At 45.3% G+C, this 14,394-nt stretch overlaps 1 protein-coding gene across 2 annotated transcripts in view; it reads right to left on the reverse strand.

Moving 5' to 3' along the window:
- The window catches only part of ADRA1A (adrenoceptor alpha 1A), a 136,185-nt gene extending 128,945 nt beyond the window's left edge, over positions 1-7,240 (reverse strand). For both annotated transcript variants that reach the window (XM_045993617.1, XM_045993608.1), the window contains exons 1-2: positions 6,996-7,240; positions 4,185-5,716 (exon numbers count right to left, since the gene is read on the reverse strand). In XM_045993617.1, the coding sequence (XP_045849573.1) occupies positions 4,185-5,067 (883 nt within the window). In that variant the 5' untranslated portion in view covers positions 5,068-5,716; positions 6,996-7,240. The remainder of the gene's footprint in view (positions 1-4,184; positions 5,717-6,995) is intronic.
- Between the last annotated feature and the right edge of the window lie 7,154 nt (positions 7,241-14,394).

Here is a 14,394-nt window from a genome sequence, read left to right on the forward strand (position 1 = left end):
GTGTCTGAAAATCTAACGGCATATTTATTCTTTGGTTCACATTTTGCATGAAAAATGTCCTTAAAACAGTTACTAAAAACAAATAACATCTCACTTATGGCCCAGCGGAAGTAGTGCAGGCTTCAAGTCCCTGCTCAGTCAACAGTGGCACTTCTAGAAGTTTCCACAGTGACCTCCAGACACAGTTCACGGTGATATTCCTTTGCACTTCGAATACCACTTCATAAGCTTGCGGTAATAGTTCCTAATTTGTTTCCCTAACTAGACTGTGCCTCCTTTGAGGGTTGGGAATGTGCTTTATTCATCTTTTTGTTCTAACTCAGTGTCTGGTACCACTATACAATCAGTCCTGGAAGAAATAGTCTCTTGCTCAGACTGTGGCATGGAGAAACTCTAGACTGCAGTTCCTGGTAGGTTCAGGGACCTTCTTCCGACTGAACAGCTCAGTCAGACTGCCAACTGTACGTTTTCAATTTCCTTCCTGCCACACTGAATTATTGGGATTTAAAGGAGGCCCAGTGATTCTGGGTGCTGCTGTCTTACCATGGCTTCCTGCCATTGTAACCCCTCACCTCAAAGTTCCTAATTCCCCAGGAGAGCAGATCCAAGAGGGAGGCAATGGTTAGATGAGAGTTCCCTTTGGTTCACTCTCTTAATCTGTGTGACTCCTAATCCGTTCCAGTTCATGCCCTTAGTGTGGTTCCTGACCCTCTGCCTCTTAGCTATTGGGGAGGGACACCAACCTTCTTGACTGGTCTTCCTTTCAGTTTATGACTATAAATCTCAAATATGTCTGTAGGACTTTCTGGGAACGCTATGAAATTTCCATCATCTATTCACTCCCTCACATCAAAGATTAATATTTCACATCTTCTTTTGCTCCTCAAACCAATGTCACGTTCTATGCCTTCTTCACCTGTAGCTGATGATCTTGCTTTTGACTAGGTCAAAGGCCTAAATACACTCCGAGGAGCTGATTACCTCTTCTCGTACTTGTCTGATTGTCTCTGTGCTTACAGACCCCAGCTTCTCCCTCACTTCCCAACACTCCACTTGGGTACTGACTCCCACCTCCTCCCTCAACTACACCACCAGCAACTCTATTCCACCATTCTGTCAGAATATACACATGGCATCCTATCCCCCACTTTTGAAATTCTCTCTAGATCCTTCCAGCTCCCCTCTATTTCCCTGCTCCACTATCTAGAAAAGACTTTCCCTGCTCTCACTTCATCTTTCATTCTCTCTAGGAAGCACAAAGTCAGGCTTTTGTCTCCCTCACTCTACTGAGACTGTTATCCTCAAAGGACGTCCTCATACCCGCAAGGACCTCTTCCACATGGCCAAGTCCAATGTCGATTCCCAGCCCTCCTTTGACTTGGCCGAGCAGCTGCCTGTGACACAGCTCAATACTCGTGCCTTCTTGAAACATTTCCATTTGGCTTTGGGAACAATGCAGTCTCCTGGTTTTCCTCCTACCTCCCTGGCCACTCTTTCTCAACTTCTTTTGCTAGTTAGTTCTCCTCCTCTTCCAGGCCCTCAAATACCAGAATGCCATGGATTCTGTTCTTATCTCTTCTTTCTCTCCATATGTCCTCCCTTGTAGACCCGTCTACTTCTGTGGCTTTAAGCACGTTGCTGTGTCCCCAGTTTACAGGGTGCCTCAGCTGCCCCTCTCAGCTTGGAGCTCATGCATCCAACTGCCACTTGGCATCTCTACTTAGATGGTGAATAGAGAGTTCTCAGCAGGGCTACACAAAATAAACACTTGTGCTTCCCTCTCCTGCCAGCCCCTAACAACTCCATCATTCTCTAGTTTTCAGCCAAACGCACTATTGTTTACCCCGGTGCTTAGGTCCCAGAACCAGAAGTTATCTTTAATTCCTCTCTTTTTTCTCATACCCTATGTCCAAACTTGCCGGCTCCACCTGTGAAATAAGTCCTGAATGTGATCACATCTCACACCCCACCTGTTTTCCCCCAAGCGCTAGGCATTGCGACCTCTCCACCCTTGGCTGATCTAACAGCCTCCCACCCAGTCTCCCTGCTTCCACAGTTGGCCCCCAAACAGCCCACTCTCGACCCAACAACCCGAATGGTTCTTTAAAAATATAAAACCAGCCTCTCCCCTGCTAAAACCTGTCTGAGGGGGTGGCATCCCAAAGCAACTGGAATAATATGCAAATTCCGCTTGGGCTTAAAAGATCCAGGATGCTTTGACCTCATCTCCACAATCCGTTTTTAAACTTACCTGCCCACACGTTCTCTGTAGTTCAGCCACTCTGGCCTCTTTGATCTCCCTTGAATAGGTCAGGCTATTTCCCATCTCTGGACTTGCCGTCCCTCTGCCCAAAAGGCCCTTCTGGACTTGGCAATGTTTGCTCCTCTATATCACCTCCTCCAAGAGGACTCCTCTGACAACCCACCCCATTGCCCTACAAATCTTTATCCTCTTATCCTGCTTACTTTTTTTTTTTTTTTTTACTGCTTAGTAATCCTTAACTTCTTAAGGTGCATTCATTTTTTTGTCTACCTCCCTTAAGAGAATGCAAACATTTTACTGCCAAGGAGTTTGTTGCGTTGTTCAAACTACCCATCGAGAACCAGTGCTCAATGTAACAAGTGCCATATGAGCACACAGATGCACGAATAAACTTCAGGAGGAAGAGACGGGAGGCAGAAAGGCAGGGAAACCGTGGCTCAGGCAGGGTGTTATTTAAATAAACTCAAAGCTGTGATGTACTTCCAGGAACAGAGTCAGCAATCGTGATGGGCAGGCACCATGGAAAGCCAGCGAGTGGACTCAGGAGGGCCTCTTAAGCAGCCCCTCTAGAGAGAAATTTCTGCAACGATCATAATGTTCAATATCTCTGCTGTCCCCAACAGGAGCCACTGGCTATTGAGCACTTGAACTTTGGCTAGTGAGAATGAGGGACTGAATATTAATTATCTCTAATTTTAATTCATATTAAACAGCCACATGCAGCTGGTGGCTACGGTATTAGCAAAGCTCTAGAACTTGAAGAATCGCTTTCCCCTAATAATCGGAGAGGGAGAATGAAATAAAGAGCCTGGACAAATGAAGTTTTGAGTTGGCCTCAGAAACGAATAGCTGCTATTACAACATACTGTTGCAAGTTAAAGTACTTTGAATGCATGCCACTTAAATTTGGCTCTAGAGTGCCAGAAACGAACTTTTACTAATTTTTATCATATTTTTTTTCTTTTTGCTAGAGTTAGTGGAAAACCAATGCGTGGGTCTATATTTGAGCTCACAAACTAAAAATAGCAAACAACCATTTTGGGATCTCATGAAGGGCTCTCACAGATAGATGACTAGTCCAAGTGGATCAGCTTGCTGATACTTACAATGTGCTAATTAGTTTTGACAATAGCTAATACGGCATTTGCAAAAATTGGATTTGTAACATTACTGTATTATTTTAAAACAGTGTCATCTGCAACTTTCAGAATGATCTTGGATAAGACTATTGTTCGTGTTAGTACTACTAAAATAAAGGGCAAAGTATTCACTTATTAGAAACATTATGTTGAATTCTTTAAAGCTTAAATTCGTTTGGACACAAAATCATCTTTTTTTCCCCTTGCCAGTGGCTGGCCACACTTTCTTCCATACTGAGTCCAGAAAATAAAATTAACACAGATATAGAACATAAGCAGACCATTATGACTAACCCTTAGGAGTAATCTAATCTAATAATAAAATTACACATTTGTTCAGAATAAGTATGGTGCTTATTTTTAGGCCAAGAGAATTTGCAGTCCAAGCAGCAGAGGTGAAAGTGGCATTCCACAGCCCCTGCCTAAGTGTGTGCCCGAGACTCTGAGACTCCAAAGAAGAGGGATCTATTTAAATTAAACCGATGCTTAAAGGCATTAAGAAAAGTTGACATTCTTATTAAGGAGACCAATTAATCTGCTGGAAGCCACTTTACACTAGTTGAAAAAGTGCTCTAGGACATAATCATATCAATGAGACTGGGAGAAGAAAGGGAACTAAAATTCACTTTTCTATAAGGGAACATTTTCCAAACTGCCCCCACCCCACCCCAGGCTTTGCTGTTTGAAATGCAAATTCTTTTTCTTTCCCACTGCCTCCAGCCCTTGACTGTGAGTCTGGGGTAGCAGAGGGGAGCAATTTAATAGGGTCTTTAAAGACTTACCAATGGGCATCACTAGGAAAAAAGGCAGCCAGCAGAGGACGAAGCAGCCCACCACGATGCCCAGTGTTTTGGCCGCTTTCTTCTCCCGGGAAAACTTGAGGAGCCTCACTGAGAAGTGCGTCTTGCTCTTGGCGCTGGACACCCCGGTGCCTCCTACTGGGACATTTTTCCGATGGATGCGGAGCGTCACCTGCTCCGAGTCCGACTTGTCGGTCTTGAGGCCAGACTTGAGGCCCCTGCTTTCCCTCTTGGCCACCACGTACACTCGACAATACATGACCAGGATAATGGTCAGCGGCACGTAGAAAGAGCCCAGCGCCGAGAAGAGCACGTAACCGGGCTCCTCGGTGATCTGGCAGATGGTCTCGTCCTCCGGGGCAGGCTGCCTCCAGCCGAAGAGCGGCCCGATGGAGATGACGAGGGAGAGGGCCCAGACACAGAGCAGAGCCATCAGACCCCTCTTCTGGGTGACGATGGTGGGGTAGCGCAGCGGATAGCTCACACCTATGTAGCGGTCGATGGAGATGATGCAGAGTCCCATGATGGACGCGGTGCAGCACAGGACGTCCACCGCCGCCCAGATATTGCAGAAAACCCTGCCAAAGGCCCAGTAGCCCAGGATCTCGAAGATAGCTGAGAAGGGCAGCACGGTGGAGGTGAGCAGGAGGTCGGCCACCGCCAGGTTGACGATGTAGTAGTGAGTGACCGAGTGCAGATGCCGGTGGCAGGCCACGGAGAGGATCACAAGGATGTTGCCCAGCACACCGAAAATGATGAGGCCCCCCAAGATCACTCCGAGCAGAATGGCCTTGGATATGTTCACCGGTGCCGACGGGTGGGTGCAGTTGGAACTGTCGGAGGCATTTCCAGAGAGAAACACCATGGTCCCAGCCGGGGCCGGCGAGGCCGGGCTCTCGAGAGCCACCCCCGGGCGAGGGCGGAGGCGGAAGCGGGGGAGCAGAGTCAAAAGGTCTCGGCTCAGGGGAGCCCTGCCCGCTGGGGTTAACTGGGGGTGAGAGAGAGCGCGCGGGTGGGAAGCAACCCCGGCCTGCCGCGCAAACCCTCAGAAGGCCACGCAAAGGGGCAGGACGTTAAAGGCGACATGGCCGGGGACCCTGTCCTCCCGGGGGCGCAGGCCTCCGGCCCCAGCTCCCCTCCTACCCGAGGCTTGGCGCGAAGCTCGAGGAGGCAAGTTGCAAAATGCAGTCGCAGAATTACAGGGGCCCGCTTTTGCGTGCTGTCTGATCCGTCCTGGTTAGAAGATTCAGCATTATGCACGTTATTTAGAATTCAATAGTCCGGCGCCAGTCTCCCCGCAAACCACAATCAAGAACGGGTTTGCCGTCGATTCTCAAAGGCGGGGATCGCCAGCATCTGGGCGCTTCTGCCGGCCCGCAGTTACCCACAGGGTGACTGGCCTGCGGTGGACTCGGGCTACAGATGCAGCTTCTCCGCGCGCAGGCCGGGGGAAGTGGATTTGAGATGTTGGCCAAGAGCGAGGCGGCTGCGGGTCGCTGTTTGCTCGCGTTCTCCTGAAAGAGCGCAAAGAGAAGGGCGGCGTGTGTACCAGGCGCCCCGGGGAGCGAGGCCAAACCCGGGCTCGACGGACCGTGGGCGGCGGCTGGGAGCCCCGCCGGCTCTGCGGTCCCCGAGCGGCGTGCCCTGCCGCAGCACAGGCGGCGCGCGAGAGGACCGCGCGCTGTGCCCCCGCCGCTGGGAACCTGCCCTGGCGCGCGGCCCGCGGCCTCCAAGATCCGAAGCAAACAACCCCCGAGCCGCCACGGCCAATGATGAGCGGCCGCACAGAGAAATTAAAACCCCACGAAGCTCGCGAGGCGGAACCGCGGCTGGGGTGTGTGTGTGTGTGTGCGCGCGCGAGTGTATGTGTAGCGTGGAGCCGAGTCGGTGAAAACTGGCGGTTGCCGTTTAAACAGGTTGCTTCGCAGCCACCTGGAGGGGGCGGCCTGGGAAAGGGAACCGCAGCGGCCCGGGCACCGCAGGCAGGCCAGAGCCGCGCGCACGTTCACGCCCGAGTTATTCGCACTTGGGTGTGCGGTGCGCGCGGGTCTGTGGAGCAGCCCCGCTGGCTCGAGAGCCAGGTCCCGAGCACACCCTGGCGGGCCCGAGGGCTGAACGCGACCCGGGTCGGTCCAGGAGCCCTTTTCAAGCCGCAGAATCGGCGGGGCGGGAGGACTCGAGCCACACCCGGACCGGCCGCACTGGTGCAGGCGAAGTGGTGGGGAGGGCAGGCGCTCCTCTGCAGAAGGGGCTCTGCAAGTGGCGGTCACTGCGGACTGGGTAGGCTTCAAAATCAGGCGGAAAAGTGGGCGCTTCGGTTTTCTGGGCTGGGGCCACGGTCTGTGTGAGAAACTTAGGTTTCCACGGCTGCGAGCCGACCCCAGGGACTCAGGCAGGAATGCGAGGCGTGGGGGGACCCATCTTGCCTTCAAAGGACTCTGGCTGGGGTCGGGCCCTGAGGCGGGACCCCAGGGGCAAAGGCTATTGAGAAAATCACAAGTTCAGGAGCTCACAGGTGGTACTAAAAGCAAGCAACTGCAGAAAGCCTCTTGCCTTTACCTCGGGGCGATAAATACGGGCTGAAAAACACACTTGTTAACTAGGAGGTAACTTTCTAAAATATGTAAGGGAATCAGGGTGGGGTGGGAATGGTGGTGTCACAGCGGGTGAAAAAAGCGGGATGGGGGGCGCTTAGGTAAAGTGCGGGTTCCGGCTCACCGGGAAACGAGGGAGCTGGGCCCTCATCCACCCCGCCCTCCTGGACGGCCGCGTCCCGCGCCGCGGCGCACTCACCTGGAGCGGGGTGTGGACCGGGGGTTCGGTCCCACGAGCTGCCCTGCCTCTCTGGGGGAAGAGGCGACCGTCTCACCAAGAAACCAGTTTTTAGTTCTGCACCCGCTGACTCACCCCTCCACCACAGAGGTCTTTAAGCTCCCAGTTCACTATCGCTTTACCTGCAGAATTTAAAATAAAGAGTGAAAATAGAAAAAAAAGAATAGCCAAGCAATAACTCCACATTCACCCTTTAAATATTCAGCTCCCCGACATCAGCAAAGAATGGCAAGCAACTTTGCAGCTAGCTCTTGCTGACGTCACACAGGCAGTAGCCCCGGCGAGTACGGTAATGGGCTCTTTACCGTATTACTCTGCGGCAACAGGCAGAATGCGCACAGCCGTATTTTTTTCCCCTCCCGCCTGTCCTGAGTGTATTAAGTTCTCGCTTTACTTTAAAAAGGTTTGTGTGGGTGGGTGGGTGGATGTGAGTGTGAGTGTGACTTTTATTTATAGTAACTTCTTTAAATGATGGGATTTTTAAAATAAAAGAAAAATGGACACTTGCCGGACAGATATTATTGCATGTATGGTGTGTTCAAAGAAACGACCCAAAAGTTACATTTGAACAGCTTTATTCAATTAACACTTGGACTAGTTTCTGTTAAAATCAAGAAAAGCATGTTGTTATGCCAAATACGCAGGTAAATTATATTATTTGCATATGTTTTAAGATGAGAGTAAAATCAGATAACATTTAATAAATCTGATTGTAATAAAATTGTGATCCTGAGAAGATAAAGTGAGCATATCTAAACTTTATTAAATATGATCCATCTCTTATTTCTTTAGACAAATGAATTTAAAAAGCATTGTAGTGCCGCTGTAGTTCCTTACACGATTTGGTGTTGGTAAAGTGCCACAAATTCTCTTGCAGTTCTTATAAGAAAATGTATTTTTTTAAAGGAATGTTACTTCTGTTACTTCTCTTTCAATTCTTGTTGATTCATTAAATAGTTGGCATATGACAAGCTGACATCACCAGTTTTATTTGCCTTTTTTTCTGGTAAATTCCATGTTCTGTTTACCTTGCAACTGAATAAAGCCATATGTGTTTTTGGAATATTGGGAAAATACTTAAATTTTCTGTACTCTGATTCCCACCTCCTACATCATCTGCTTTCATCTTTATTGATTTAGACAAAATACACTGTTCTTAGAATATTTACGGGTACCCCTAAACCTAGTAACAAAGAGAGAACTTTGATCTGTGGTATGCATTGGAATTCTCTCCCTTGAACAAAAGTTAATTGATATTGTTTTTTACAAGGGGGTGTTTGGGAGGCTCTTTTATAGCAAAATACCTCTAATGCCTTGGAGGAATGCCCATGGAAAGACCAGGGAGCACTACTTCATTAAAAACCCAATATTTAGACTTCCTTTTTTTCTCTTACACAAAATGCCACCCACCTCCCCCATCTCTAGGGCTAGTACTTACACCTATCACATTTGATTAGACTTTAATATCATTTGATTGGACTCTAATATTATTTTAAAAATATATACAAAAATGGCTTGCTCATCCATAAACTGAATTTTAGGCTGTAGAAGAATAGTGGATAAGGATACAGGAAATCTGGCTTCACTCTAATTAAGTAACTAAGTCTCTTTGGGACTCAGTCCACTCAGGTAGGGAGAACTGGACTATAATCCCCTGTAACCCTTGTATCTCATCCTCAAAGATGTATATAATGTATGTTCCTTAGGAATCCCATCCACCAGAGAAAGATTGTTATTGTTTGATTTCATATTCATTAACCTTATACCATTGAAGGCAAGCTTTCTATTAAAATCCGTTCTATGGTAGATAAGGGAAATAGTGCTATCAGCAAGAAAAGCAACCCCAAATTGCTCAGCTCTGCAAGGTTAGAATGTAACAAAGGTCTTTGAAACTCCCAGTCCTCCAGCCCCCTATAAACAAGTATGCAAACCCTCCTTTCCCCCACCAGCTGGAGACAAGTCTAAGAAGAGCTGTCTTTTTTTCTTTCTTTCTTTCTTTTTTCTTTTTTTTTTTTTTTTCCTGGGTAACTTGGTCCTCACACATTGACTGGTAAGTCTTTCAAATCTACCTCTCAGCCAGTGACATCAGTGTCTGTGACATTAACTCTCTGGAACCAATTCTTCCTGGCTAACCATAGATCCACAAGCAGGGAACTATCCATCTATGGGTTATTTTTTTTTAAGATTACATTTTTTTATTTATTTATTTGAGAGAGAGAGAGAGAGAGAGAGAATGAGAGGGGAGAAGGTCTTAGGGAGAACCAGACTCCCCGTGGAGTTGGGCTCATGACCTGAGCCAAAGGCAGTGGCTTAATCAACTGAGCCACCCAGGTGCCCCTGTGGGTTACTCTTTAAAAACTAATTGAGGTGCATGTCCCAGAAGTTGTTGAGTTAGATTCATGGGGATGTGGGGTGAAGATAGAGTAGGCTCTAGAGTCATAAAGATGCTGTCCCTGCACTCCTATAAGACCAGGGGCAAAACCCAACTTTATGGAACCTAGACTTATTAATTTTTAAAGGGGCACAATCAAACCCCCAAGGTTGTTATGAGGACCGACTGAAATTATCTCATGGAGTTTATCCACGCTCTTGTTAGTAATCTTATTAACCCTTACCTTTTCTGTTCATTTTGTGTGCTACTTTACACTGAAACATACTTCTAAACCAGAGTGGTCCCAATCTCACATTTAGCATGAGCACGATTCACTCAGCTGCAGAAATCTGTGCCATGACCTGAGAATTACGCCCAAACCCACTGCTATAAGCAAAGTGGCCCAACAAGGGGGCCTCCAGGGCTACTCCCCCTTTCTTCCCACTCTACCTTGTCCCACATCTTGAAGGGCCATGAAAATGTGTGCAAACACTACAGCTGTCCTTTGGCCTCTGGCCATGGTCTGTCCCATGACCTGCCTTTGAGAAAATGGGTCCAGGAAAAAAGGCCTAAGGCCCTGAAAGTGGTTGTGTGGCCATTTGGAGCAGATGATTCTGGGTCCCAGAGCATAATCTAGAAAGAAGCTGTGGACTCCATTCAGAGATATTAACCTTCATCCTATAGTCTTATGGATTCGGGATCTCTAAAGCCCCAGACCCAAGTTAGGGGTCCTCTTGCCTTAACCTAAGGGTGCTACTCTCTAGACTTCGGGGTTAGTGGAAGCTGAGAAATTTACTGCAGGGGAGGTTCGGGAAGCCTCATGGGAGGATACGGCTTGATGTAGGGCTTGCAGGATAAGCAGAAGGCAGATTGGTAAGCAGTGAAGAAGGCAAGTTAACAACAGCTGTACAACAGACTGCGTGTGCGTGTGTAGGTGTGCGCGCTTGTGCATGTGTGTGCTTGTGTGTGTGCATTCAGAGACACTGGCGTCTAACTGAAGAAGAAGCGCTTGCAATCAATATACACCCATACCTTTGGTTGGCAGAACTCTGTTAGTGACTCATGAGAAACTCAGCAAGTATAGCAGACTTTAAGAAGAAAAAAAAAAATCTGTCAATCATTATCTTAGAAGACAAGGCACCATGGAATTATGAGCTGGTTTCCCAGGCTTATGATTCCAAGTGACAAAGTAGAGGGCTTAATGTTAATATCTACCCAAAAGACCTGGCTTTTCAACTAATTCTCTTAAGGCTTAAAAAGTTAGAGTGGGAGGAAAATGAAAAACATTGCTCAGAATAATATTGATGCAGTATCAAGTCACAATTCTCTAAACAAGCATTGTGTTCTAATCCTTTATCGAACTGAGAAAACTGCACAGGGCACAGACACTACTGGGGGAAGCCTTGGATGGGATCATAATTCTGCCCTTGTCATCATCCTGCTCACTGTTGTCCCTGGGAAAACAACTTGCTCCAAGTCTCCTATGAGTCGTGGATCCCATCCCTACATGGTAGATTATGGTGGGAAGAGGGGGTCAAGTCAGTCTCTAGCTGGTCTGGGTAAATTGTTTCTTTAAAATGATAAATCTTTGCTCTTGCATAGCAAAATGTGAGTTATCAATCAAATTTGTCAAATATCCTCTAAAAGGGAGGTGAAATGCCAAAATCAATATTTGTACCAAATGTAGAAATGCTTCATCTCATTTCTCCACCCTCTGGTGAACTTCTGTAGGCACATTAACATGCTTACTGACCTGTATTTCATTATCAAATACATGCTGATAAGAACACATTTTGTAAATGATTAAAAATTGTAAAATGATTGTAAAATGATTAAAAGACTTATCTGTAGTTCTGCCACTGGAGAAATAGTTACTGTTCAATATTTGATATTTTCCCATTTATCCATGTGTGTGCATAATATAATACATATATGAAATTGATTACATACATATACTTATGATGTATATATAATGTGTATATATTTGTGTTATATACAAAACTGTGATCATATTGTATCTACCATTATATATCCTGTTTTTTCATTTAATGTTATTTTATGAACATAAACTCATATTATTAAATTTTTGCAAGAATATGATTTATAGTAACTGCATAGCAATTCCATTAGTATATATGTCATGATAAATTTAACTATTTGGATATTTAGGTTTCCCAAAAATGTCTGATTTAAAACTTGTACTGTGATAAATACTCCTATATAATGTTTTACTCTAATTTTTCTTCAGATTAACTCTCATAAGTGAAATTAGAGGATCAAAATTTATGAACATTTAAGAGATTATAATCTATCACCTTCTAGAAAGGTTTTACAGACGTAAATACAAAATGTAAACTCATAGCAGTGGTGTATGACAGAAAGTGTTTTCTGTTTTTTTTTTTTTTCTTTTTACTTCTTTTTTTTTTTTTTTTTTAAAGATTTTATTTATTTATTTGACAGAGAGAAATTACAAGTAGACAGAGAGGCAGGCAGAGAGAGAGAGAGGGAAGCAGGCTCGCTGCTGAGCAGAGAGCCCGATGCGGGACTCGATCCCAGGACCCTGAGATCATGACCTGAGCCGAAGGCAGCGGCTTAACCCACTGAGCCACCCAGGTGCCCCTTTCTTTTTACTTCTGGCCAATCTTGAGTATTTATAATAAAATCGACAAGTCCATGAATATATAAATGAAATAAACCTTAGCTAATTGGACAAGTAAGAAATATCTCATTTAAAAGTTCTTATTCTTGGGGCACCTGGGTGGCTCAGTGGGTTAAAGCTTCTGCCTTTGGCTCAGGTCATGGTCCCGGGGTCCTGGGATTGAGCCCCACATCAGGCTCTCTGCTTGGCGGGGAGCCTGCTTCCTCCTCACCTCTCTGCCTGCCTCTCTGCCTACTTGTGATCTCCGTCTGTCAATAGATAAATAAAATCTTTTAAAAAATATTAAGTTCTTATTCTTTAATTGTGAGCATATATTCATACATTTATTTAACATTTCCATTTATTTTGTGTTCTGCTTGTCCTTGTTACTAGAGGTCAGGATTTAGTCAGAAACTGATGTAGATATTTCAGGCAGGCAGTGATTTAACACAAGGAATTAGAGGCTTATCAGACAGAAAAGATTAAGAAGCACACCAGGGAAAACTGATATTTGCTTTCAGGAAATCTGGAAGGACAGGAGTATCAGGAAACACAATGATGAGCTCAGCTGCCTGAAGCATCAAGAACGTGCCGGATACCCAGGTTTTACCCTGGCAAAACCTCCCAGGAGCTGTTGGCTGAAGCCTTCCTTCCCAGACAACACTGTCACAGGACAAACAGTGGCTTCTGCTTCCCTTTTACTTTCAAAACCTGGTTGGAATTCCTCTCTTTGGTGGATTGTAACCAGAATCCTCCTGACAGAGATGCTTCCAGCCACTGAAATGCAGAGAAGAGCATAGAAGGGGGAAACAGGTCTGAGTGGACAATTCAGTATAAGGTCCATTGTCCATTATCATATTGGTATTTTCCCCTTTTATCTTACATGTTTGTAAAAACTCTTTATATATCATGGTGGCCATAATAATGTACCCTCAGATCTCCTGCTGCATAACTGGGCATAACTGGATAACATTCTCAGATTTTGTCCTTCTGGATCCATCGCCTGTGGTCATGCCATGCTTCTCTACAGGCTGCTCCCAACCAAGGACTTGGCATGGCAAGTGTTCTAACACAGGCCCATTATCACTAGACACGGGATTTGTCAAATGGGAGGCTGTCTCAGGAACTTTCCATCAGTCAGCCACAACTTTCTTAAAACTGGGCAACAGTCTAACACTTTTCTTTCCCCATCCTCCTCTCCTCCCCTCTGTTTTATAGGATTCTGACTTGGACTGTATTCCGAAGGATCTCCTTCTTCAACTCCTCCTTTTTCCTTCACAGGACTTTCCTCCAATAAATCTTTTGTGTAATTGTGGTGTCTGTTTTTTGAAGGACCTAAAATACACATTAAAGATTTCAGTCCTTGGGATATTTGTTGTCATTTCTTCCTGTCACATATATTTGAGGTAAAAGACCTTATAAATTTCTATAAAGAGAGAGGCTGTCCATGTAAGTTTTCTCATAATCAACAGAAAGTGACATATTTATACACTGGAAACCTATGAATGTAATCTGCCCAGTATTTTGTACATGTTTTATGGGAGTTTACTGATCAATGATTTTTCTTCATGGTCAGAGTGGTTGACCTCATGAAAGGACCTCCTATCAACTCAAGGAATTTTCCTTCCACACTTAGGATTTCTGACAAGAATGAATTTAACCCATATGAAGCATATGTGAGTTTGCACTAATTTTAAAAATTATTCTAAAATGAAAATTTTGTATGTGATAAGCATTGAGGAGGAGAGTGCCCTTAATTTCCTCTGGCTGAAGTTGAACAGAAAATACATGATAATTCTCATCTGAAAAGGAGTGTCTCATCTCTCTTATGGAAGGATAAGATTAAGTTATGGATAAGTAATCAGAGGCTTTTAATCTAGTCTTTTTAATTTAACTGCTTTAATGAAGATTTTTTTTTTCATTTTATTTATTTTTTTCAGCGTAACAGTATTCATTGTTTTTGCACAACACCCAGTGCTCCATGCAAAACGTGCCCTCCCTATTACCCACCATCTGTTCCCCCAACCTCCCACCCCTGACCCTTAAAAACCCTCAGGTTGTTTTTCAGAGTCCATAGTCTCTTATGGTTCGCATCCCCTCCCCAATGTCCATAGCCCCCTCCCCCTCTCCCAGTCCCACCTCCCCCCAGCAAACCCCAGTTTGTTTTGTGAGATTGAGTCATTTATGGTTTGTCCTTTTGTTCTTTGTTTTGTTTTTGCCTTCTATAAGTCATGCCACATAAATTGACAACATGGTCATATTCCTCTGTTCAGCATCAGAAAAAGCAAAACAAAACAAGTTTTATTGTTCTTTTCTTCACTTTCTGAAACCACTATCATCATTTTTGCTTA

Source organism: Meles meles, chromosome 2, assembly GCF_922984935.1.
Source record: "Meles meles chromosome 2, mMelMel3.1 paternal haplotype, whole genome shotgun sequence".
In the NCBI taxonomy this organism is placed as follows: Eukaryota; Metazoa; Chordata; class Mammalia; order Carnivora; family Mustelidae; genus Meles; species Meles meles.